This window comes from Mya arenaria, chromosome 15 (assembly GCF_026914265.1).
Source record: "Mya arenaria isolate MELC-2E11 chromosome 15, ASM2691426v1".
In the NCBI taxonomy this organism is placed as follows: domain Eukaryota; kingdom Metazoa; phylum Mollusca; class Bivalvia; order Myida; family Myidae; genus Mya; species Mya arenaria.
The window spans coordinates 13,061,040-13,088,922 of NC_069136.1; the positions used below are offsets into that span (position 1 = coordinate 13,061,040).

Consider the following 27,883-nt stretch of genomic DNA (forward strand, 5'->3'; position numbering starts at 1 on the left):
CTAGGGGTGAAGGAATTTGATATATGGTCGCCTAATGATCATTTCTTCCAACATACAAATAGTTACGGATTACAAGCTATTGTACAAGAATAAAATTACAATTAAGATCTAGTCAAAAAACAATTGTAATATCGCTAATTGGCTTCTTGAATGGAACCGATTATCGAAAGTCAAACTGGAACCAACTCCCAACACTAGAAAGCACTACCTTTACTACTCAGCGCGGCAATTTGAAAGCGATCATACAATATGTTCTTTAATGAGACAATGGGACCTTCATACTTGAAACACTCACTTATTCTCAAGGATAGTTTGACCACAAAGTGGATAGTCGGTATGCCATTTTTCTGGCCGATTTCGTCCACAGAAGCCCCATTGTCAATAAGACATGTGGCCAAATCTTCTCCCCATGACTTGACAGCACTGTCCTGCAGCTCACACAGCATGGTCCCCAGACTAACTGATTGGCAACTAAAATACAGATTTTTTAATATTTTTTGTAAAAATAGATGCATTTAATTGTGAAAAAGTCACTTTTAACCAATAAGCATTATTCATTTTTTTTATGTATGGGGCTCATAACATTGCTTACTGCTATAAAACACCTACACATATGAATGTACAAAAGAGTAATGAGCTATTTGGTTTGTTTTGTTTTTTGTTTGAAAAAAAAACACATAAAACTCCATGTTTTAGGAGCTTATTTTCAAGAAGAACCACATGAACCATAAATGTTAATGCATCCGTATTTTGAAAACCTAGAATAGAAGTATGGTATGAAAAATTGAAAATTTTATGTAAAAAAGGATTGAGAAAGACAGACAGATGGACAGACTATCCAATTACTATATTCCACAATAAGGGGGCATGAAAATAGCCTACAACTGGAAATGCCATGATTTTGAAAATATTATTACCTTAATAATAACAGTAAATCTGAAGATCAGATCAAGGTGCACAATAAGACAATTATTTAACTAGGTTTAGGCAACTATACATTAATTGCTAGATTTTCATCTCCTCCCGCCCCCTCTTTTTCAACCCGCCCCTTAAATTTTATTGACTCCGATAAAAATGTTGAACTAGGGTTTGTATTTGCATATGGTCCGGTTCTGTCCGGGAAGGACGTTCATTCATACCTAGAGTGTCAATGTATAACATTCACATGTAAAAAAGGATAATAGTTACAATCATGTTCATTGATCATCTAGTAACACAAGTATATGGTCTCTTATGCAGTAAGAAAGAGCATAAACTCATATTCAACTGTAAAACAGTCATCTTAAAAAAATAAAATGTCACCCACCGCCTCCATTTAAAAAAAAACTTGGATGAAAAACTAGCAATTAATTTATTTTTGCCTTATGGATCTTGCTAGACTCTTAACATGGATGACTGTCACCGGTTACGCAATAAAGTTTCATGTGAATATATTGAATATTTTTTAAGTAATTGCTAAGGTAAACGATTTAGCACCTAAGCGCAGAATTCAAGGCTGTAAGAGAAAGTGTGGGAGTGGTCTTGTGGCATAGGGGTTCATCTTCACCCATTCCGTTGAGGTTTTGATCCCCACCAGGGTTACCTTCTTATGGCCTTTCGAAAAGGACACAGTACTGGTTTCTACCCAGACTCCAGAGTGATTCTATCAGCTTTCATCACAATCAAGTTAAAAGGAATAAGTAAACAAAGGCTATGAAAATTACTCAATTTTGTTCTTCGAATAACCAACCACTGAAATTGCGAGAAATAATATCTTGCCTTCCTTCCCAATCAATGTCCAGGTCGTCTATTGAACTTGATGGGCAGCTGTGGGTAGAAAAACAGAAGGGTTGTATGTACATGCGAGCACATTTATAACCATCAATCTTAAAGGTAAAACATAAACACTAACCACAAATTTCACATTCAGTGCAAGTCCTTTCATACTTAACTACACACAAAGTATGAAAAGATTAAAGAGTTATTATGCATTTCATCAAAAAAATTCATCACTCAACTAATTGTGTGTGCATGTTACCTACTTGTAACATTGCTTTTTAATGCACCAGTCGATAGTAACCACGGTTCCCCAGGTCTGGTGGTATACCAGGGATAGCCGGGAAAATGGGACGTGTTTTTACCTTCCAGGTGGCCCAGCAGTGCTGGATGAATGCGGTGGTTATGTCTTCGCGCCAAATATAGCCAGGAATGGGCCTTACCTAAGATCCCTGTGGTGCAGGGGCATTTGGCGGGGATTTTGCCAGCAGTTCGTCCTCTCAGTGTGGGGCTTTTGCCCCGGCTTGTCTGGACCAAAAGTCAAAGTCCCGTTATTCCCCGGACCTGGGGGAGCCATGGTTACAATTGACTGGTGCATACCAATTCAATGAAACAGTCAAAGTAAGTAAGTTTATGAATTATAGATAAGGCCAATAACACAAAGTTATAATTGCAACGCCATTGCTATTTAACTCATTGTCAAATATTGTTAAACTACCGTAAATGACTGGGTATTAGACACACTTTTTCCCCTCAGATTTCGATGTAAAAAAATGCCTGCGTATAATACCCAGTAACAATTTTTTTTGCGTATAATACCCAGTAACAATTTTTTTAACTTTTTTTCTGAGGTCGATTTCAAGCCAAGAGTTTGTTTAGATTTATGTAGAAAGGGATGTTACTCGCGTCATATTGATTGAGTAAATACGGGTTAAAACGGCAGTTGAAGATTGGGATACGGTATATCGTTAGACGTTTATAATTTAAACAAATTTTTTTTTTTATTAATGTTATTCAATATTATTTTGAATAATAAATTGAATTAAACAATAGTAAAACATGCAAATAAAAAAGCAAAGTTTGGCACTGTCAAAATAAGTCAGTTGTACGATAAGGTGTGAAAAACTTGCACTGCCTTTAGTTCTGTTTAACATACCAATACTACAAACTGATGCGATCATGGTCTTGTTTTTTCGCACTTTTCCGCAAACTTTATTCTTTTCTGTAGGTGTTGACATTTTGAGAACAAACCCGTACAATATAAGGTTTATGCATAACTTTACTTTTCATTCTCGACAGGTTATCGCTTACGATATACTTTTCGTCACTGTCAACGAACATGGTGGCCGAAATTGACAGACGTTTTGGACATATTTTCTATGCTTCCTTTACCCCAAAACATAGATTAAAAGTTTTTTTCTCAGATTTTTCACGATTTTTTGTCTGCGTCTAATACCCGCTATCGTCTTATAAGCAGTTATTTACGGTAATATGTTCGCATAGTTTAATATTCTCCACCTCATCAATTTGAAAAAAAAGTTGTGAATATTTATCCCTAACATAATTGAACTGTTCTAGCGTATACCTAGTTCACTATAACATACTTGGGATAAAAGCCGTAAACTACTCCAAGCCCTTCCCAGTGATGTCCAGCAGCCAGCTTCGCGATCACTTTGTACCATATTTCTACATCCTCCTCATCTGGCATGCAGATATCATTCAAGAGGCATTCCATTTGCACTGTAATGAATGAAAAAATATTTAGTACCTACCCTGTTAAACATATAAGTATTATAGGTGTATGTGTATTGTCACTTGTTATAAGTGTACAAAGCTTCATGTCAACATATTGAACATTGGAGTTATGGCCAAGATTTTTGTCACACCAATGTCCTTACTATAACTGATAACTAGTGATGGGAATCAGACAGAAAAACGACTATCGATAATCGGTTTATGAAACCGATCAATGATCAATTATTAATCGATTTAATTATTATTCAATTATATTTGGTCATTTAAGGCATGCAGATACAGTACATGCACCAGTTTTAAGCACCAACGCTCCCTTACAATATTGTTTTTACAATTCTTTGTATACATTAATACATTATTTATTCAGAAGGCAACTGTCCTTAGTGTTTACAAGTTGCTATTACAGAACATGAGATCACAGGCTCTAATTTCTGTCTTACACTTAGTATTGTATACATGTGTAAAATAATAACTAAGAAATATATCAATTTGTTTTTAATAATCATTCAGTAACAAGTACAACAAGCAGTTGATTATTCTATATATTTTACAAGAACATATTCTTTCAAAAAACTGAAAAAAGTAAATTCTTACATTGTAAAAAGTAAACAGGAATATGTTTTAAAAATTACTTTTAAACCACAAACATTTGAAATTGAGAACCAATCCTTTAGCACTTAAATTACAAAGAATATTTGTAGTAAGATACTGTAGTGACATACTGACTTGATAAGAATATGACTAAATTTAACTGAACATAGTAACACCTTAATGTTTCAACATGAACTAGCATTAACAAGAAAATTAGTCGGAAGCGGTTATGTCCCTTGTTACTATAATCGATTGTTCAAATTTTACTATCGATTGTCGCCGACGTAGGCCTTTCCGATCAATTGTCGATTATAATCAATCATCGGCACAACACTACTGATAACTCATTCATATGCCCTTGAAATATCCCTAGTCCCCAGAAGGTGAACTGTAATACTCCTAGTCCCCAGAAGGAGAACTGTAATACTCCTAGTCCCCAGAAGGTGAACTGTAATACTCCTAGTCCCCAGAAGGTGAACTGTAATACTCCTAGTCCCCAGAAGGTGAACTGTAATACTCCTAGTCCCCAGAAGGTGAACTGTAATACTCCTAGTCCCCAGAAGGTGAACTGTAATACTCCTAGTCCCCAGAAGGTGAACTGTAATACTCCTAGTCCCCAGAAGGTGAACTGTAATACTCCTAGTCCCCAGAAGGTGAACTGTAATACTCCTAGTCCCCAGAAGGTGAACTGTAATACTCCTAGTCCCCAGAAGGTGAACTGTAATACTCCTAGTCCCCAGAAGGTGAACTGTAATACTCCTATTCCCCAGAAGGTGAACTGTAATACTCCTAGTCCCCAGAAGGTGAACTGTAATACTCCTAGTCACCAGAAGGTGAACTGTAATACTCCTAGTCACCAGAAGGTGAACTGTAATACTCCTAGTCCCCAGAAGGTGAACTGTAATACTCCTAGTCACCAGAAGGTGAACTGTAATACTCCTAGTCCCCAGAAGGTGAACTGTAATACTCCTAGTCACCAGAAGGTGAACTGTAATACTCCTAGTCCCCAGAAGGTGAACTGTAATACTCCTATTCCCCAGAAGGTGAACTGTAATACTCCTAGTCCCCAGAAGGTGAACTGTAATACTCCTAGTCACCAGAAGGTGAACTGTAATACTCCTAGTCACCAGAAGGTGAACTGTAATACTCCTAGTCACCAGAAGGTGAACTGTAATACTCCTAGTCCCCAGAAGGTGAACTGTAATACTCCTATTCCCCAGAAGGTGAACTGTAATACTCCTAGTCCCCAGAAGGAGAACTGTAATACTCCTAGTCCCCAGAAGGTGAACTGTAATACTCCTAGTCACCAGAAGGTGAACTGTAATACTCCTAGTCACCAGAAGGTGAACTGTAATACTCCTAGTCCCCAGAAGGTGAACTGTAATACTCCTAGTCACCAGAAGGTGAACTGTAATACTCCTAGTCACCAGAAGGTGAACTGTAATACTCCTAGTCACCAGAAGGTGAACTGAAATACTCCTAGTCACCAGAAGGAGAACTGTAATACTCCTAGTCCCCAGAAGGTGAACTGAAATACTCCTAGTCACCAGAAGGAGAACTGTAATACTCCTAGTCACCAGAAGGTGAACTGAAATACTCCTAGTCACCAGAAGGTGAACTGTAATACTCCTAGTCACCAGAAGGAGAACTGAAATACTCCTAGTCACCAGAAGGTGAACTGAAATACTCCTAGTCCCCAGAAGGTGAACTGAAATACTCCTAGTCCCCAGAAGGAGAACTGTAATACTCCTAGTCCCCAGAAGGTGAACTGAAATACTCCTAGTCCCCAGAAGGAGAACTGTAATACTCCTAGTCCCCAGAAGGAGAACTGAAATACTCCTAGTCCCCAGAAGGTGAACTGAAATACTCCTAGTCACCAGAAGGTGAACTGAAATACTCCTAGTCCCCAGAAGGTGAACTGAAATACTCCTAGTCACCAGAAGGAGAACTGTAATACTCCTAGTCCCCAGAAGGAGAACTGTAATACTCCTAGTCCCCAGAAGGAGAACTGTAATACTCCTAGTCCCCAGAAGGAGAACTGTAATACTCCTAGTCCCCAGAAGGTGAACTGAAATACTCCTAGTCCCAAGAAGGAGAACTGAAATATTCATAGTCACCAGAAGGAGAAATGAAATACTCCTTGTCCCCAGAAGAATTGAAATACTCCTAGTCACCAGAAGGAGAACTGAAATATTCATAGTCACCAGAAGGAGAAATGAAATACTCCTTGTCCCCAGAAGAATTGAAATACTCCTAGTCACCACAAGGAGAACTGAAATATTCATAGTCACCAGAAGGAGAAATGAAATACTCCTTGTCCCCAGAAGGAGAAATGAAATACTCCTAGTCCCCAGAAGAATTGAAATACTCCTAGTCACCAGAAGGAGAACTGAAATATTCATAGTCACCAGAAGGAGAAATGAAATACTCCTTGTCCCCAGAAGGAGAAATGAAATACTCCTAGTCCCCAGAAGGAGAACTGAAATACTCCTAGTCCCCAGAAGGTGAACTGAAATACTCCTAGTCCCCAGGAGAACTTAAATACTCCTAGTCCCCAGAAGGAGAACTGAAATATTCATAGTCACCAGAAGGAGAAATGAAATACTCCTAGTCCACAGAAAATAAAAATGAAATACTTCATGTCCCTAGTAGGAGAAATGAAATACTCCTAGTCCCCAGAAGGAGAAATGAGATACTCCTAGTCCCTAGAAGGAGAACTTAAATACTCCTAGTCCCCAGAAGGAGAACTGAAATACTCCTCGTCCCCAGAAAGAGAACTGAAATACTCCTAGTCCCCAGAAGGAGAAATGAAATACTCCTAGTCCCCAGAAGGAGAACTGAAATACTCCTAGTCCCCAGAAGGAGAACTGAAATATTCATAGTCACCAGAAGGAGAAATGAAATACTCCTAGTCCACAGAAAATAGAAATGAAATATTCCTTGTCCCTAGTAGGAGAAATGAAATACTTCTAGTCCCTATAAAGAGAACTGAAGTTTGAGGGCCATGGGTGCAGGCATTATCAAGTTTTTACTCAAGCAACCTTTTCACATTCAAGGCCACTGTGACCATGACCTTAGACCTGATGAAACTTAAAATCAATATGGTCATCTACAGGTCAGGCCCAGCCTCCATGTCAAGTAAGATTGCCATAGGTCCAGGCATTGTTGAGTTATCACTCGGACAAGGAATGACAACATATAAGGTCACTTTGACCATGACCTTTGACCCAATGACCCTTAATTCAATAGGTGTCATTTTTTAGTCAGTCCAAACCTTCATGTCAATTTTGATGACCATAGATCCAGGAGTTGTCAAGATATCACTTAGACAAGCTTTGGTGTACCGATGGACGGACCAACTGACATGTGCAAAGCAATATACCCCCTCTTCTTTGAAGGGGGTCATAATTACCAAAGTGCTTTCAATACCTCTACTCTTGCACGACAACAATGATGCCAACCTCAACCGAGGCTAATCGGTAGCTCAAGCAAGGCTATCAAAAAAACTCAACCGTTTTATTTTAAAACACAAGCCAACCAAATAAACGTGTATAACATGAATATAGCACACAACAAAAGTGTTCTCAAACCTGTACGAGGGGCCTTTGGTATAAGAGCAAAGATCTCTGTGAGGAATGTAACGATGTCACTCTGGGTTCCATCATCTCCGTTGGCATGATGCAGGCCCTCGATCAGATAGGGCATTGCCCGCTGTACACCGTTAAACCCACCCTTCACTGCTTGACTACCTCGCCAGTAACCCTTTGTGATGTAAAATAAATGCTAGCTTTTACCAGGCTCCAATACCACAAAAATACTTAAGTCAAATTTCAATCTCAGACTCAACTCATTTTATCTGTTAAAAGCATAGTACTATTCCATTATTTTCATGTTTTTTGAAAACATACTTTTTTAATGGAATGTGTAGATAAAAAATTGTCAATATTTTAAAGAAAAAAAATCTAGAGAAAATATTATGCTTGGGTAATTGTTAAAAATAAGGGATAATACTCAAACACTATTTTGGCTGTAGAATATTTTTCCAGTGTAATCTTGACCAAAGGTTTTAATCAAGATATTCTATATTAGATTGTGCTCTTAAAAGGTGTAAAAACACATCTGATTTTTGATGTTATATGTTAAAATGAGATATTGAGATTGAGGTTTGACTTAAGCATTTTCGTGATACTGGGGCCAGACCAATTAAAAAAATTTTTTAAACATTTTTTCGTCTTTAATGTAAATTGCAAAGATTTTACCAGTCTCACTCAAACTTACCATACTGTGTTTATGGGTCAAATAGTAAATGGACATGTAAATGAGCTGGAAGCAGTTTTAATCCTTGAAGAAAGCTACATGTACAGGTCCTCAAGGCAGGAATTATAAATATTAAAATCTTGAAAATATTCACTTTTTTAACCTAAATATATTTAAGTCAGTGTTCTGAATACGAGGTTTCAACAGGTTAAAACCTAATAGAAACATTCCATCTCAGAAAATATGTTTAATTTACTAAACATTTTTATCAGCTTATGACTTACCAGAAAAGGACATATTTTCACAAATTTAGAACAGAGAGAATGCTACTAAGTACTGCAAATGACTGTTTAAAAGACGATAGTGATTATAAAACGCAGCCAAAAAAATTCACGAACAACTCGAGAAAAAACTTTTAATCTATCTTATGGGTTATAGGACGCATTTATTCCCAATTAGAGCCAATTTCGGCCTGAAATCGACCTCAGAAAAAAAATGTTAAAAGCTTGTTACTGTTCGAAATCAAATCAAAAAAAGTGTCTTATAACCAATCATTTACGGTACTCAAAGATGGCAAATCATAATACTTTGACCACTGTTCAAGCCCTTCTCTTTAAAATTGCACAATGGAAATGCTACAACAATTTGCAATGTTTTATACAAAGACATGTAGACACACATTCAATGTGTATTCGTAGTTGTATACAAGACATAAGTGTATTCTAGCCAGTTTTATAATGATGCCGAATCAATGGGAATACAGTTGAAACATTTAACAAGAGATGTTTGTCGAACATTATGCCTCCCCTGAGCGCAATGTTGTCAGAATTATTTGGACAATTTTATGAAATCAATAAAAATCAATAGGGGTCATCTACTGGTCAGGCCCATCATCCATGTCAAGTTTGATGACCATAGGTCTAGGCATTCTTGAGTTATCACTCAGACAAGCTTTCAAATCCTTTTACCATTAAAGGTCACGGTGACCTTAACCTTTGACTCCATGACCCCTAAAATCAATATGGTTCATCTACTGGTCTGGCCCAACCTTCATGTCAAGTTTGATGACCATACATCCAGAAATTGCTGAGATATCACTTCGACATGCTTTGGTCTCCGACCAACCAACATATGCAAAGCAATATAACCCTCTTCTTCGAAGGAAGGCGTAATAAAATGGGAAAAGTATTTTTAGAAAATGGACATGGCAAAAGGATATTGGCAAATAGAGATGGACCCTTCTATGCTTAAGTTCACAGGAGCACAGACTGTACAAATTTTGATGCATGCCATTTGGATTGGTGAATTCAGACAGCTATTGCCTGGGCGGCATCTTACATTGTACCTTGATAAATGATGGACAAACAGCTATTGCCTGGGTGGCATCTTACATTGTACCTTGATAAATGATGGACAAACAGCTATTGCCTGGGTGGCATCTTACATTGTACCTTGATAAATGATGGACAGACAGCTATTGCCTGGGTGGCATCTTACATTGTACCTTGATTAATGATGGACAAACAGCTATTGCCTGGGCGGCATCTTACATAGTACCTTGATAAATGATGGACAGACAGCTATTGCCTGGACAGCACCTTACATTGTACCTTGATAAATGATGGACAGACAGCTATGGCCTGGGCGGCATCTTATATTATACCATTATGAATGGTGGACAGACAGCTATGGCCTGGGCGGCATCTTATATATTGTACCTTGATAAATGATGGACAGACAGCTATTGCCTGGGCGGCATCTTAAATTGTACCTTGATAAATGATGGACAAACAGCTATGGCCTGGGCGGCATCTTACATTGTACCTTGATAAATGATGGACAAACAGCTATTGCCTGGGCGGCATCTTACATAGTACCTTGATAAATGATGGACAGACAGCTATTGCCTGGACAGCACCTTACATTGTACCTTGATAAATGATGGACAGACAGCTATGGCCTGGGCAGCATCTTATATTATACCATTATGAATGGTGGACAGACAGCTATGGCCTGGGCGGCATCTTATATATTGTACCTTGATAAATGATGGACAGACAGCTATTGCCTGGGCGGCATCTTAAATTGTACCTTGATAAATGATGGACAGACAGCTATGGCTTGGGCGGCATCTTATATTGTACCTTGATAAATGATGGACAGACAGTTATGGCCTGGGCGGCATCTTATATTGTACCTTGATAAATGATGGACAGACAGCTATGGCCTGGGCGGCATCTTATATTGTACCTTGATAAATGATGGACAGACAGTTATGGCCTGGGCGGCATCTTATATTGTACATTGATAAATGATGGACAGACAGCTATGGCCTGGGCGGCATCTTACATTGTACCTTGATAAATGATGGACAGACAGCTATTGCCTTGGCGGCATCTTACATTGTACCTTGATAAATGATGGACAGACAGCTATTGCCTGGTCTGCATCTTACATTGTACCTTGATAAATGATGGACAGACAGCTATGGCCTGGGCGGCATCTTACATTGTACCTGGATAAATGATGGACAGACAGCTATTGCCTGGGCGGCATTTTATATTGTACCTTGATAAACGATGGACAAACAGCTATTGCCTGCGAGGCATCTTGCTCAGAGTCCTTGTATCTCCTCATCCTCAGGTACACCAATGACCTTCAAAAAAAAATAACAGATCAAATTAGCTAACATCAAATTCAATATGTTTTTTTTTATAATATTGGCATATGTCAGCATCTTTCAATATCAGAGCGTAAGGCCTTTTGCAAGAGATGTGTTCAATTTTATAAAATAAAATGAACTCATCCTGGAAAATCCAATTCTTCTCTGCAGAAGCTACAAGTAGGTTAACTTAACATTACGGGGCCGCTCACTCTCCTTTTCTGTGAAAAATAAAACAACATCCGCCCATTTTTTAAGTAACCTCTGGACTTTTAAGCTGCCCTCTCACAGATTTAAAGTTTTGACAACTTTTTATATATTTTGTCTAATAACGAGCAAATGTATGCGAAAAAGCATGGAAACCAGTGATATAAGACTGCTGAAAAAAAAACAGATCGCAGATATTCATATTTAAAGGTCAAAAATGAATGTTTTATGCATTTTTCTTAAACCGTTAGTAACACTTTTAGCCATAAAACATACATTTTCGAACAGAAATATGAAAATCTGTGATCTGATCTTTTGTCAGCAGCCTTCAATCACTGGTTTGCAGATACTTCCGCAAAAATTGGCTCATTCAAAGAAAAAAAATAAAGTTGTCAAACCAATCAATCTGTGTGTTTTACCTGTTACAGAGTAGTTTATGCCTCTCACTGGCCACTGCAGGGTCATATGGACAGAGGTCAAAACCCAGCAGGGCCATGGTGTAGAGATTCTCGGCCTGTTTAAGTTCACCAACATTTAGAAACTTCTCAGCATCAGCCTTAATCAGCTGGATGAATCCATATACCTGGCCAGCTGCAATTGTTCAGTTATCATTGTCATCATGAATATCATCATCATTTTTGTTCTCATAAAAAAATCACCATTGTTGTCCTCATAAACAATGTCAGTCACCAGCCTGAATTTCAATACATTCATTCTTATGTCAATTACCATAAACCATTTAAGCCTGATTCTCAGTAAATGATAATTATAGGAAGTTAAAAATGTCCTACTAATTATTTAATTAACTCAATTTTTCTTTGGCAATTTCAGCTATTTTTCTCCTGTTTACTTTCCCCGATGCCAGTAAAGGCATGGTATCCAACAGCACCTAAGGCTAGTTCCATATTCATAACTAGAACTGTAAGCCATAGGCTAACGAATACCCCCCACCCCTCCATGTCTAGGTTGTTTGCCCTGGAGTTAGGACGGACAAAGCTAATTTTGCCTACAAGGGGAGATAACTCCAGTCAGGGTCATGTGACCTGTACCAAATTCACAGAGGCGAAAGTTTACAACATGGCCATTAATTTCTGAAAGTTTGATAAAGATTTGTTGAATAATAACAAAGATGAATCCCGGACAGGGCTTATTTTGCCTACTTTAACACATCAAGGGGAGATAACTCCAGTCAGGGTCATGTGACCTGTACCAAATTCACAGAGGCGAAAGTTTACAACATGGCCATTAATTTCTGAAAGTTTGATAAAGATTTTTTGAATAATAACAAAGATGAATCCCGGACAAGGCTTATTTTGCCTACTTTAACACATCAAGGGGAGATAACTCCAGTCAGGGTCATGTGACCTGTACCAAATTCACAGAGGCGAAAGTTTACAACATGGCCATTAATTTCTGAAAGTTTGATAAAGATTTGTTGAATAATAACAAAGATGAATCCCGGACAGGGCTTATTTTGCCTACTTTAACACATCAAGGGGAGATAACTCTGGTCAGGGTCATGTGACCCGTACCAATTTCACAGAGGCGCAAGTTTACATCATGGCCATTAATATTGAAAGTTTGATAAAGATTTGTTGAATAATAACAAAGATGAATCCCGGACAGGGCTTATTTTGCCTACTTTAACACATCAAGGGGAGATAACTCCAGTCAGGGTCATGTGACCTGTACCAAATTCACAGAGGCGAAAGTTTACAACATGGCCATTAATTTCTGAAAGTTTGATAAAGATTTGTTGAATAATAACAAAGATGAATCCCGGACAGGGCTTATTTTGCCTACTTTAACACATCAAGGGGAGATAACTCTGGTCAGGGTCATGTGACCCGTACCAATTTCACAGAGGCGCAAGTTTACATCATGGCCATTAATATTGAAAGTTTGATAAAGATTTGTTGAATAATAACAAAGATGAATCCCGGACAGGGCTTATTTTGCCTACTTTAACACATCAAGGGGAGATAACTCCAGTCAGGGTCATGTGACCTGTACCAAATTCACAGAGGCGAAAGTTTACAACATGGCCATTAATTTCTGAAAGTTTGATAAAGATTTGTTGAATAATAACAAAGATAAATCCCGGACAGGGCTTATTTTGCCTACTTTAACACATCAAGGGGAGATAACTCTGGTCAGGGTCATGTGACCCGTACCAATTTCACAGAGGCGCAAGTTTACATCATGGCCATTAATATCTGAAAGTTTGAAAAAGATTTGTTCAATAACGACAAAGATGAATCCCGGACAAAAAAAAAAACGGACGGACAGACGGACAGACAGACAGACGGACAACCCGATTCCAGTATACCCCCCCAAACTTTGTTTTGGGGGGTATAAAAACAATCTTCAACCATATTTTACCATCTGGTGGGTAATGTAGTCCTAAGCTATGGCAGAGCTCTTCCGTTCTATTAAAGCCTCTCGCCTTTCCCCTCCCACTTCTCCCACCATGATACGACATTGTGTCTTCAACTGTCAGCTACACCCTGACACTGCAATTCTGCAAAAAACAAAGCTGTTTATATTATTAAAATAAAATACTTCTCATGCTAAAAAGAAGTTGTGCAATATATTAAAATTGACAGTTTTTCTTATCATCTTCCACTTTTTCTTGGTTTAAACATCAAACGTCATGAGGTGGTAAAACACGACTTAGTTGACCAACAACATTGATAGATGTACACTGTAGGGGCAATAAAGGGTGTATTGGATTATATTTTAAACAATGGACATTTTTATTTTTAAACATTTAGCATTAAACCTCGAATAATGTATATATGTTCAAAAACATGAAAGATAATTTACAAAACAATGACCAAATTGAACAAGTCGCCAATATATGAAAAGCCAAAAATGTGAAACTAAACAACCGTGGATTAACCTTTACAAAATTTTACCATTTTAATTAAAAAGTTTTCTGATTTTTTTTCATGGTATCACATCACACTAACTGTCAGAGATCAGGCTGATTCTCTTGTAGCTCAGTTTTTCTCCAACTGTAGGCAACGCTTTGGTGTTGACATTTGACAAAGTGATTTATGCGGAGTGAAGGTCTAAGATGCTTGCAAAATTTAATGAGTGAAAACTCTCGAAAAAGAGCCACTTTCAATTTGCCTTCTTTCTTTTTCCTCGTATACACACACAAAATGATGAATTATACAAAAGTGTGTTACCTTTTGTGAACATTGTTGACTGGTATTTCATGTTCAGATTTTAGGTGGCAGTATTTTGGCTAAAATAGTATCAATTTTGAGGCCCAGCCCATCATCATGACAAACAAAAAATCACAATTTTTTTACCCATGGATATTTAAACTCAACGACAGCTGATGGCGATGATCAAACCAATCTGACGTAGAAGCCAAAATTAAATAAACCGTCCTTTCAAACTTACTAAATGGAAAAGGAACTCCACATAAAACTCCTGCAATACAGAAGACAATAGGAACGTCTGCAAGATATTTTGTGCAGACTTCGTATCAAGACTTCCTCAATATGTTTTCTATGTTTTACAAATCTTTCAAGCCCTGAGTTTAGCCAATCAAATATTGCAAAAAAAAATCCAGGGAAATTTTTATAACAACGTCAGACAGTTTTATACGATATTTAATAGATGCTATAACATTAAAATTTGTTTAACCATTTGTTTTTCGTTTCGGGTTGATTTTAAACAAGAGGAAAAGTTTGAGCATTCAGCTTTATAGATAAAGATAGATTTCTTTCAGTAAGGAATGCACATACATGGACATTTAAAATAAACAACATGTATAGTAAATAACATTATACATACATGATATTTTCAATAGCCATGACAGGCACACCGAACCAAGGATGACACAAAAAAGAGAAAACTCTTATTTCCATTGTGGTCCTTTTGAAAAACATTTCAAACTACAAATACCATTCCCCGTATTAACTGTTATTTGAAATGTTTATTTATTTTTTTTTATCTATATTTAAACATATATAATATTGTTTTATGTCAGATTATTTTTTGGGCATATTTTACCAAGGAAGGTACAACTGTAACTTCAAATAATTGTAAAAAATAAAAATTTAGGTCGTAATTGTTATCGCTTAATTTGTAGTGAAATTATCACATGATATTTTTATGTTGTTATTTCACTGCTCATTTAACTGAAAATCAGAACATGCTTAAATGAACCAAGCCTACAATACAGTTTTTTATTTATCAGTTTTTTGGCATGCCTTCATTGTTTACACCATGTAAAGATAAACTTAATAACAGGAGAGCACTGATTAGCACCAAGGGGCGTAGCTGACTGTATGCAGTTGCGTAATGAAATTTAGATAGGTCAAAGATTTTGTCATACCAAAGACCCCGAATTTGAAATAAAAACTGAAGGGGGTTAAGTGTAAAGGGATTAATATACCCCCCAAAGGCATTAATCTGTGTAATCCAATATATCCCCAAGCTACGCGCTGGCACCTCAGGGCTTTTTCTGCCCATTTTGGGAAAAAGACCCTAGACATTTTGGGAAATTTTGCGTCGTGAAAATGCCAAAATTGGGAAATTTTACAGAAAAAGCTGTTTAGTCTCCTGCGAATTAGGTAATGATTTAATATTAGTTGTTTTCCCCTTTAAAAGACCCACAATGGCTGAAATATCAATCATTGGGGTGTAAATATCTATTGCAATAAATCATGACAGATAATATTTCATATTTCCGATTTCTGAATGTGATGAAAATCAATGATTTCTGAGTTCAATTACCAAAAAAACTTCACATGACATAATTTATTAGGATGTTGAAAATGAACCAGTACAGGTAAAAATAATTTCTAAAAAAAAAAAAAAAAATTTTTTTTTTTTTTGGGGGGGATTGGGATTTTTTTCTGAAGATTGGGAAAAATATCTTATATTTTGCTTTGGGAATGGGTCCGATAGTCGGACCCGTGGGTACTATAGAAAAAGCCCTGCACCTGTCTATCTTTCCATGCCAAATATTAGTTTTTTAACTAACTGGTAATTCCAATGAATTTTCTCACCCGATATCTTTAAACTTTAAATATATAGTTAATGACAGGCAGAATGGACACCACAGGTCTGCCGATACCAAAAAATGTAAAAAGACACATGACATCCTTTAAGACTGACGAATGAACTCTGTACATATTAAGAAACACAGAGCCTCAATGTACCTTGTTCTCAACTTAATGCCAACTCTAGTTGGCAGAAAATAAGAAATTCAATCACATCACATTTAAACTCAATAACATTCACTTTACAGAACACAAACATGATTGCCAACATGACCTATGTTTACAGAACACAAACATGATTGCCAACATGACCTATGTTTACAGAACACAAACATGATTGCCAACATGACCTATGTTTACAGAACACAAACATGATTGCCAACATGCCTATGTTTACAGAACACAAACATGATTGCCAACATGACCTATGTTTACAGAACACAAACATGATTGCCAACATGACCTATGTTTACAGAACACAAACATGATTGCCAACACGACCTATGTTTTAGCAAGTCCATTAAAAACAAAAAACAAATTTATGCCAAAAGATCGTACTTGAATGTTGCTAGACCTAACAAAAATTACATCCAAAACACATTTTGTAATATATATTGCAATATATTGCAAGACCTTATGAATTGAAATAAAATAGGTTTTCTTTTACTTATAAGGGCAATTTAAAACAAAACACATAAAATAAAGCCATCAGTTGATAAAATAGGAAACTTTATTGTCAAAATATTGAAAAATTTAAAACTACGATTATAGAAAAAATTCCCTTGGGATTTCGAACGAATTCACTCTCACTCCTGTCGTCTGCCATTGTTATGAAATTATTGAGACTACAATATAATTAGAGGTGTACCAAATCCGCTGGTCGTACTGAAGTGCAAAATTGATTTAAATAAACAAAAACGTGCAGAACTAGCCATACGTGAAATCAATTTATATAAGTGTTGGTTGTAATAATTGAATTGTTTCTACCAGTGGTAGGTAAAATATACCGCTTTTGAGACCCCTCTACCGCTATACCGCTCCCACATCGAAATCTACCGCTGTTGAAAGGTTTTCTAATAAAAACAATATATTTTTTTATATATATTTCTAATATATAAAAACCTCAAAGTTCTTTCAAATTGGCCTTAAATTTTCTTTAAAAACCTCAAAATTCTATCAACCATGCTAAAATACCCCCAATAACCTGTCACTCTAAAGATCATGGTGCAATAAACAACTTGTCATATCGGTCATTCTTCAGCCAAGAAGCTAAGTTACAAAAGACCACACATCAATATTTTTTGTTAATTGGCATCCATTTTTTTTTAATCTCAAAGACATAGTAAAACTGATGAAACATTATAGAAAACAACATGCCCAAGGTGTTATTAATTATCTACCATGTATAAAATTTTACGACATTTTGGCGGGTTAATTAACATACACAATTCCGCAGTCGTCTGCACTTAATCAGGGGGGTACACCGTACATGTATTCCAAATCTGCAGTGATTTAAGTGAGATTTTGGAGTCTTATATTCAAGATAGCGGTGAAACAATGACAAAATAGGATTTCGGGACCCTTTTTCGCCTGGTAAGTAGTATTAAGTATATCAGTCTTCCCGAAATTGAAAAAAATGTGCCTGTCTGCCAGACAGGTACTATGGAAGTTTTTGCCTGTCCGAACAAATATGTCATAGTATAGATAAACTAAAAGAGCAAAAAAAAATAATGTCAACTGTTAATGCTTTCCTGATTTAGTTCACAAAATAACAACAGCATATAAACACTACATCGACATGTTGTTTAGTAAAAATAAACACACTTGGTCTCGCAAAAAAATATTTAAACACCGCCGCCATTTAGGTGCTTTCTTTTTTTTGTCGTCCGGTAATTCCACCAACCGCCGCCATTTTGACTGCAGACGAAATAAATTGAGTGCCGACGATTTTGATTGTACTTTGTTGCAAACCAAGAACCAATCAAAACTTGTAATAAAATGCCTTTACTGATGAATCATATTTACTCATTTATCCCCGGAAATCAACATCATGATAGCATATCGGAAATCCGAAATTGCCGACTTTTGGCGATGTTATGTGACGTCAATATCAGTATGGGATCGACTAACTACCGCAAAGGCAAATAATCAGCGAAAGTTTTTATGACATCTCGCTTTCAAATACCTTTTCGCTATTCAGTCGTCTCAAAATATGTCGGTCATCCGGACCATCATTTTCGGAAGATCTGCCAGACCCGTACAAAATTTGCCGGACATGTCCGGGGACTGGCACATTTGGGGAAGACTGCAGGGTATATGTTTCCAAAATATCATGACACGCATTCGGCTCTACAATTACCAGGCCTCCCTCGGATTCATGCTTCTAGGTTACGGAATAAAAAAGTTATTAAAGGAAAACCTTTGACCAGTCTGTTGTTTACAAATATGGGAAGCAAGAATTTGATACTTTTAATGATGTTTAAGCTCCAAAAACACATTTTTTGCAATGGTTTCTACTTTAACATTATTTAAATGTGGTATTTTAATTTCCTGACAATTCCTTTACAGTACAAGAGCCTTCATGCTCATTTTTTTAAGGTTTAACCACCTAAATGTGTGCTGATAACAGTTCAACCACCTTTTGGCACCTGAAAGACATTTGACCAGCTTTTATATGTGAAAACATACTGTGTGACAAATGAAACTTGTGACAAGCGTTCCATAATATTATACTACCATGTGTAGTATTATTATTATTTAGCACTTCTTAAAAATTAAATTAATTCTTTGTTTTGGGTAGAATAAAAACATCTTAATTTGAAACACCTTTTCCCCATAATTATATATTGACAAGGAATAGAACACCGATTGCGCAATCCTATATATATTTTAAATACAAAATGTAACATGATAACGAAAATTGAGACAAACCCCTTTGTAAACACATATATGTATCAAATCAAATTTGCATCAGTCTCCTGTGTAAAAACTGTATACATATGGGCTAGGGAAAACATGACAAAATATTTTGATTCTGTCGCCTACATCACAATCAGTAAATTCATGAAAAAAATGCAAAAAAGTTTAAAACCTGCAAACGTTTAATGAAGACTTTTCAGGTCCAAAACGTAACGAATGGTCTTATTACTCATTCTGTGTTTGGTTATGTTTCATAACGCTTATCTGTAGAATGATGACATGGCCGATATTTTTTAGAAAATGACTTTTGAACTTCTACTTTCTTTTCCCGTAAAATGTCAATTGTTTCCCGCCATATTGGAACTATCTGATTAGCTTAATTCTAAACCGATAAAGTTAAAGGAGATAAATAAAGTAAATATGATTCAAGGTTACTATATCATTTTGTATTTATAAGGAGTTTTTTTAATAACGTAGTCTTATGCGATATAGATAATGCTTAAGCAAGTGTAACATACGACGCAAATGTTAATCGATTACCATTGCTGATATGCTTCTAATTTCTAACGCAGTGATGTCCCCTTTCCGCACGAAAGCGATCTCCCTCTTTTAACTGGCTATATTTTGTAAATCCCTTTTATCTAATGTCAAATAGTCATTCTCCTTTAAAAACAATACGACTTATTTCTCTTAGTACTTCCTATTATAGGAAACTGTATGTAATATATGTCCACTTTGTTTATATATATATGTTTAATTAATTGTTTGTTAAAGCGTTATTGTTCTGATCACATGGTTGTAATAACCCATGATCTAAAATAAATCTTGAAATCTTTTATGAATTTATGTCGATTTTTAATTTAAGAAAAGCTGACGATTATAATATCTTCCATGGCCGCTCGTGTAAGAGGGTTTGGATTAACCTATCTCACACGAGCAGCCATGGGAGGTGCTTTTTCTCCAACCTCAGCGAGGTGTAACAAATTAATTAACTCGCTGGAACTCTTTTGAGCGTAGTGAAAATAATCGCGTGTGGAATGTGATTATTTGTGGTTATCATAGATATGCGCAGGGGAATGATTAAAAATATGTAAACTGTCAAATCGTTCTTTAAATAGTTCTAAGGAGTGTACCGCATTATTTCTTGAATGCAGCCGGAAAACTTGTTTCGGTGCAATTTGAACCGAGAAATGAATTATTTGGATTTTAGATAATGCCAGAACAAGGTTGACATAGTGCTACATACGACGATCTTCAACAAGAGAGTTAATTGCCTGGCGACAATAAAAAGTAGTTCCATGCATGCCGGTACTTTTTTACCCGTGGGCAGGATAAGGATTTCCAGCATGGCCAAATATTTGGATCTACTTTTCTCCAACCCCTGATTATAAGTATCTTTCATGGCCGAGAGCGTAAGATAGGTTCATCCCGACCCTCGCGCAGGGTGTTTTGCGGAAACTCGTTTCCGCAAAACACCCTGCGCGAGGGTCGGGATGAACTTATCTTATACGAGCGGCTATGGTAGATGCTTTTTTCTCCCACCTCAGTTAAACAAAATTAAGTAAAAATGTATTTTTTGCTGGAACTCTTTTTTGCTTAGTGAAAATAATTGCGTATGGATATGCGATAGCACGTGGTTGTCATGGATATACGCGCAGTGATCCAGTTAATGTTAATAGTCAAATCGGTCTTTTTAAATAGTTCTAAGGAAAATGAAGCATTATTTCTTGAATGGTGCGTAAAAACTGTTTTATGGTGACATTTGAAGCGAGAAATAATTAACTAGCGTTCTAAATATTACCATAAGACAAGATTTCATTGATGCTACTGACGACAGTCCTCAACAAGGGAGGTAATTACAATGTGGTAAAAGGAGTTCCATACGGGCATTTTATCTCCGCCCGTGGGCAAGATTAATAATATCTGTCATGTGTTCCCGTTCCGGATAGAAAAATCCGACCCGAGGGCACCTGCGTTGCCTGGTAACGAGGCTTGCCGAGTTACCGGCTACGCAGCGTGCCCGAGGGTCGGATTTTTTTCGGATGATATTTCAATAGATGAGTTTCATAGTATAGGACTATATATATTTTAATACTTCTAAAATTAATTGCTTGCTATGATGCTATAAAACAGAGAAGTGAAACCAATTATAAATATTTGGAGGCGGTGCCAATGTAGCTAGGCGTGGTTGACAGGTTGACATTTAAATAACAATAAACATTACAATGACAACCAATAATTATCACATATCTATACGCACATGAAACCTTTTTAAAGTTTTAAACTTGCTTTATAACATCAACACCACCACCAACAACACTAACCAAAACTACTGTTGCTACTACTACTACTAGTAGTAGTAGTAGTAGTAGTAGTAGTAGTAGTAGTAGTAGTAGTAGTAATACTACTACTACTACTACTACTACTACTACTGCTGCTGCTGCTGCTGCTGCTGCTGCTGCTGCTGCTGCTCCTACTACTATCACTACCACTACCACTACTACCACTACAACACCACAACAACACAACCACCACTTCTGCCATTACAGATACAAATGACAATACACTTATCTTTTATATCTTTGGGGTCTTTTTGTACATTTTGAGAGCCAGTAATTCTTCATAGAAGTTTGCCGGGGCTACAGATGGGACAATGGGACAGTATGTAAATTATTTTTTACGAACACTAAGTGTATTTGGGGATTGCTGCCATATCAGAAATGTTCATATTTACCGAGTTATTTCAACGGAATGTTAACTTCAAAATGAAGTTATTTCGAAAACCGTTTGAAGCTTACATTCACCTGTTTCAATGCAATTTCCACATAACCACTGACTGAAATATGATTTTCACATACAAACCCTTCTTCAACAATAACAGGGTAATTTTCAGAACTGTGATTAAGTTAATATTTGTTTTACTCGACACGACAATGGGACCAAATAGGACACAATGATGACACAGTGATATCGATGTTTTATTGAGAGTATTGTTTATTTGCACTAGTACTCTCAGCTACTTTAGTATTATATATATACAAATTAATGTTTGAATTGGCAAATGTATCGTTAAAACATTAGATTGGAGATAAGTGCTGAACATTCTTATACTGGCCTGAAAAAGTTGCGTTTGTAAAGTAAAGCAGAATGTTCTTTTCGACGGCAAACATCATTAAGAGAGTGAAGAATTTGTAAGTACGTTCATAGTACATATGTTTACTTGGTTGGTAATATGCAAATTAGCAAAGCCCAGGCTCCGTGTGGGTTGAGAATTGTATATGAAGACAAGTCGACCCCTTCAGGGTTGGACATGCTTTCTCTGAAGGGATCTGTTGGCCTTGTTTGAAGTCGCACGTTACAATTGTTGGCAGCGGTGGGATGTTGACAACTGCCGAATCGGAGTTTTCTTACCCACGATTTTCCCAGCCAAGACTCGGACGAGTCTTCTCGGAGGGGAAAGTAATTAATCGGTCCGCTGTAGGCTGATGTGCGTTCATAGTAAAACATTCCGTTATAGACGGAAGTACGTTCATAGTACGTTGATGAACTTGTTTGGTAATATGCAAATTAGCAAAGCCCTTTACTGTATATAAAGACCAGTGGACCCCCTTCAGGGACGAGCATGCTTTTCCCTGAATGGATATGTTGCGTCTTTGACGTCGCACGTTACGTAAGCATGGTACTCATATAAACCAAGAAGGTAAATTATGGAAGTTTGTAGGTAGATTTTTAATAAATATATGCTGTTTAATTGACAGGCAGTTGTCATCTGCATAAGGATAAAAATGACAATTATTTAATATTTGAATAATAAATTATAATTTCAAAAACAAAATGCAACAATATTTAAAAAAAAACCACAACAGAATAAATAAATAAATATGTCAAGAACATTTGACGTCTTAGTAGAAAAATATTGGATTTTTTAAATATTTTTATCTTATGCTGTTCGAAAATTGACAGTTGCTTTCTGATTCTTCGCTCAAATTAATTATATCCGTTTTAAAGTATCAGGGCCGAATTAAGAACGTCCACTCTCACTCACACTCCAACCACATTCACGTAAGGGACACTCAAGTGCTCACTTGAGTGGGACAAGGGGGAGTTACACTCAAGTGATCTCTTCGTATTCGCACGCCTTACTTACACTCAACTTTATCAAGTAACCAATACAGTACAAATACATGTATGTTTTCATGATCATATCGGGTTATCTGTTTGACTATGGTGGTGTTTACGGTAATACGGCCGTATTCCACTCTTGTGACGTCACGCCATAACAAGTATCGTTGCGCGATGTTAAAATGACGTCATAAAACAAAAAAGTGCGTGGTTTAAATGACATTTATTATGAAAACATGTGGCTTTTAAGTGATCTAACCAGTAATGTATCTAATAAAAGGGTTATTAGAACTGCGTTTAGATCTGGAATGTCGTAATTGACTCTCGCGAATGTTAGCAGATTTTGATCCGAATCTGCAAAAATCCACTCGAGTCGAATACAACCTCCCAGATCAAAACGCAGTACTAATAACCCTATTGTATTCGTCTATAATCTTGCCTTTGTAGTCTGCATAAAGCGGTCTTATAGTTTGAAAATAAAAGATATAAGTTGAAAAAATAGCACATAAGTAAATTTAAATCGCACTTCTTATGGGGTAAATTAGATAATAATAATAATAATAATAATAATAATAATAATAATGATAATGATAATAATAATAATAATAATAACTAGCGGTATTTTTGGCTGCGCGGTGTAGAATAAAAAGAAACCAGGATAATTCCAGCGTTTGGTTGACCAATATTTAAGCATTAATTGCCCGGAAAACCTTCAGAACCATTTGTTTGCGCTCGGTTACCGACTAAATGAGATGTTCTGGACCGGGTAAATGATCTTTAGCAATCTTAGCAACGGCTGCAGGTCCTCGTTTGATTTCAATGTGAGAAGTCGACACTTGTTGTTGCGAGATCACAAGTCCTCTGCTGCAGCTCTCATGGTCGTTTTGAAGAAAGACGTCAACATGAAAGCGGCCCTGTTTTGTCTGTCGCTGCTGCAGTTATGGACGAGTACAAACGGTGAAATTTTAACTCATGAATACAAGCGCTACACAGATAGTTCGGAGATCACGGGCACCAGTATTGCGAAAACAAAGGCCCGTTCGGTGGTCCGGTGCGTCACTCTGTGCGCGCAACACGAGGAGGGCGATGAACATTGTCACGCGGCTCGTTATCACGGGGAGACACGTGCCTGTGAACTGATATCTCACAGTAGCAAGGGCACAGAACGATGGCTTAATGATGGCTCGTGGACAATTGTAGCGAGTCAGGTATGTAGGATGTGTGTTTCTTTCTTTATACAGACTATGAAGGGTGAATAATGCAAACATAAATGGTTTCGTTCATTCGGATCTCCTCGGCCATTTTATCGAAAACAACCTCGGATGTATGCAGGCACATCAGTTGAAGTAGTTCGTAAAATTTTGAATTATATCTTTAATTAAATGTAGTGTTTCAGAGTTGTGTTTATTGATCTAAGTTTAAATCGATTGCCATTGAATTGAATTATTGCAAACATAATTAAGAATTCTAAGAGTTCAGTCACAAAGTTTAACTGCTAAATAAAATTACTACGCGATCTACTTGCTGCGGACTTTAACGTACCACTTTTTGAGTATGTAAACCGTCCAAATACATCCGAGGTTGTTTTTGAAAAAAAAATGGCCGAGGAGTTCCGAATGGGTTTCGTTATGCAATATAGGCAAAGAACCGAGGTGTTCCGATTGGATTCGTTCCTTGGGTTACCTGCCCTTACCATTTCATTATCGGACTCTTGATGTGCAGAGTACGCTGGGTACCAGTCAGGGGAGTGTGATGTGCAGAGTACGCTGGGTACCAGTCAGGGGAGTGTGATGTGCAGAGTACGCTGGGTACCAGTCAGGGGAGTGTGATGATCAACGTGGGTGTATAGTTAACTATGTTTTACAGATATAGAATCATTTTTGAATTCAATTAAAGCATTATGGATAAAAAGATATATAGACCCGTCAAATAATGGAGACTGGAAAGTGTTCTTTCATAGAAAACTAAAAAACTACGGTCATAAACTACTACTAAAATCAGATTTTGATCAAACAGTTATAAATTATATAACACCAGAAGGAACTTTCCTAAATGATGTACTAAACCCTGGTTAAAACTAAAAACCGCATTTTATGAAGAGCTGTCGAAAATAAATGTAAGTAAAACAATAATTTGGAATAACAAAGAGATAAAACAAAACGGCCACACACTGTATTTTAAAGAATGGTATCAAAAAGGCATACAATTCTTCGAACACTTATACGACTACAGGGTAAATGAGTTTTACAGTTTTGAAGAAATAATAAGCTTATACAACATAAATAAAAACGATTTCTTAAAATATTTGACACTAGTTAATTGTATCCTAATTCATTTGAAAACGAAGATTAAATCCGAGAATATCAGTCGAAACAGACCCCAAATAATTACAGATAAAATAAAGGAATCGATTCAAACAAATAAGTTTCTATATTCGACACAACAAAAAAAAATCAAGCCATCATCAGAAACTAAATGGCATCTAACATTCCCGAATAAAGAAAATATTGGATGGAAAAAATATATAATACAATCTATATAAGCTCGAATGATACATCATTACGAAGTTCTCTATATAAATTCTTACTAGTAAGAATAATACCCACAAATACATATTTGCATAAATGTAGAATAAAAAATTCTAACCTATGTGATTTTTGTAGCGTACAAATCGAGACAATCACTTATTTTGGAACTGTCAGAAAGTTAAACCACTATGGAGTGCCCTAAATGACTTTATAAAACAGCGATCGATAAATATCGTTATAATGAACGAAATAGCATTTTTCGGTATCCATATCAAATTTAAACACATACCAATATGTAATTTCCTTATTTTATTAATAAAAATTCTATATATTCTCAATGAAATACCGAAACACTATCCCATCATTCAATGCCTATTTACAATACTTAACTCTCAGACAAAAGGAGATATCGCAATGCAAAACGATATATATGATTACCACACTCTCAAATGGAATGTATTAAAATTATAATCAATTTTAAGATACCGATTGTATACAGAACCAGAATGCATATAAATAGTATAGATTCCTTTTTTCCTTTTTTTTTACACAACCACATATAGTAAAATCATCAATAAGTGAAGGGGAAGTGTAAGTGTGCGTATGTGCGTGCGTGTGCGCGTGGGTGCGTGCGTGTGTGTGTGCGTGTGTGTGTGTTTTGTTTTTTGCGCTTGCGTGATTAGTTTTTGATATTCTGAAAATATGAAACAATATAGATAATTCTGTTTTTGATTTATAATGTGTTTGAGATTATCATTCAGTTATTATATTATCTATGTTCAAAATAAATGAGAAAAAAAATACTATGTTTCCGTTGTATAAATGTTTAGTGAAATAATGATAAGGATAAAAAAAAGAAGATGATTTGAAATGAGGCAATATAGGATATAAAAGACTTAGTTAAAGGTTTGGAAAAAAAAATAGTAGGAAGAAATTCGTTACAGTGACAGATATTGTTTTTTCTCCCACCTCAGATAAGTAGATCCATTAATTTAATCATGCTAGAAATTCTTATCTTGCCCACGGGTGAAGATAAAATGCCCATATGGAACTCCTTTTTAATGGTCATCACATTGTAATTACCTCCCTTGTTAAAGACTGTCGTCTGTAGCATCATGGAAACCTTGTCTTGTGGCAATATTTAGAACGCTAATTAATTATTTCTCGCTTCAATTGTCACCATAAAACAGATTTGCATGCACCTTTCAAGAAAAAAATGCTTTACTCTCCTTAGAACTATTTAAAGACCGATTTGACTATTAACATAATCTGAATCACTGCGCGCATATCCATGACAACCACGAATTATCGCATATCCATACGCAATGCCTTTTACTAAGCACAAAAGAGTTCCAGCAAAAAATACATTTTTACTTATTTTTTAACTGAGGTGGAAGAAAGACCATCTACCATAGCCGCTCGTGTAAGATAGATTCATCCCGACCCTCGCACGGGGTGTTTTGCGGAAACTCGGTAACCTCGTTTCCGCAAAGCACCCTACGCTCGGGTCGGAATCTTACACTCTCGGCCATGGAAGATACTTATAATCTTTACAAAAAATAATTTCAGTTTCCGGACGCAAAAAATGTGTGGAGATGGATGGCATTGCAACGAAGGCTCTTCGTACTTTGTGTCAGCTGAACGTTCGGACTGGTCCGCCGCCCGGGACAGGTGCGTGGACGTGGGAGCGACGCTGGCCTCCGTCAAGGACCAACCCGAAAATACGTATTTGAACGACTTGCTAAAAACGTACGGCGAAGACTTCTACTGGCTAGGGGGGAGCAGAGCGAGCTCGGGGGGTCCGTGGCTCTGGGAGACGGGGGAGGCGTGGGGCTATGAGAACTGGAGCGATCTTAGAGCTAACCTTTGCATGGGCATCTCGGTAATATCTAGCATTGGGTTGCAAGACATGGATTGCATGCACGCACATCGGTACGTGTGCGAAAAAATAGCCTGAAAGTTGAAACTGAAATAAATATGACTGTATGACTGAATATAGCATTCGTATACGTAAATTTCTCTTAATTATAAATAGAGCTCAATAAAGTTTGAGTTTGGTAGTT

The 27,883-nt window shown here is 36.7% G+C and overlaps 2 protein-coding genes across 4 annotated transcripts in view; one reads left to right on the top strand and one right to left on the bottom strand.

The window, feature by feature from the left end:
- The window catches only part of LOC128219718 (TPR and ankyrin repeat-containing protein 1-like), a 78,409-nt gene extending 58,897 nt beyond the window's left edge, over positions 1–19,512 (bottom strand). Inside the window, exons 1-8 of one of the 3 annotated variants that reach the window (XM_052927653.1) lie at positions 19,351–19,512; positions 13,610–13,748; positions 11,647–11,818; positions 10,927–11,014; positions 7,692–7,863; positions 3,360–3,495; positions 1,759–1,806; positions 296–471 (exon numbers count right to left, since the gene is read on the bottom strand). In XM_052927653.1, coding sequence (XP_052783613.1) covers positions 296–471; positions 1,759–1,806; positions 3,360–3,495; positions 7,692–7,863; positions 10,927–11,014; positions 11,647–11,818; positions 13,610–13,709 — 892 coding nt within the window. In that variant the 5' untranslated portion in view covers positions 13,710–13,748; positions 19,351–19,512. Of the gene's footprint in view, positions 1–295; positions 472–1,758; positions 1,807–3,359; positions 3,496–7,691; positions 7,864–10,926; positions 11,015–11,646; positions 11,819–13,609; positions 13,764–19,342 lie in introns of all 3 variants that reach the window. The other 2 variants (XM_052927651.1, XM_052927652.1) reach the window with 2 other exon arrangements.
- Positions 19,513–27,405: 7,893 nt separating this feature from the next.
- On the top strand, positions 27,406–27,777 carry LOC128219119 (type-2 ice-structuring protein-like). Its single transcript, XM_052926940.1, has one exon. The coding sequence runs from the start codon at positions 27,406–27,408 to the stop codon at positions 27,775–27,777; it is 372 nt and encodes a 123-aa protein (XP_052782900.1).
- Positions 27,778–27,883: the final 106 nt, after the last annotated feature.

Coding starts and splice junctions, on each gene's coding strand:
- LOC128219119 (XM_052926940.1), top strand. CDS start 27,406: ATGTGTGGAGATGGATGGCATTGCAACGAAGGCTCTTCGTACTTTGTG.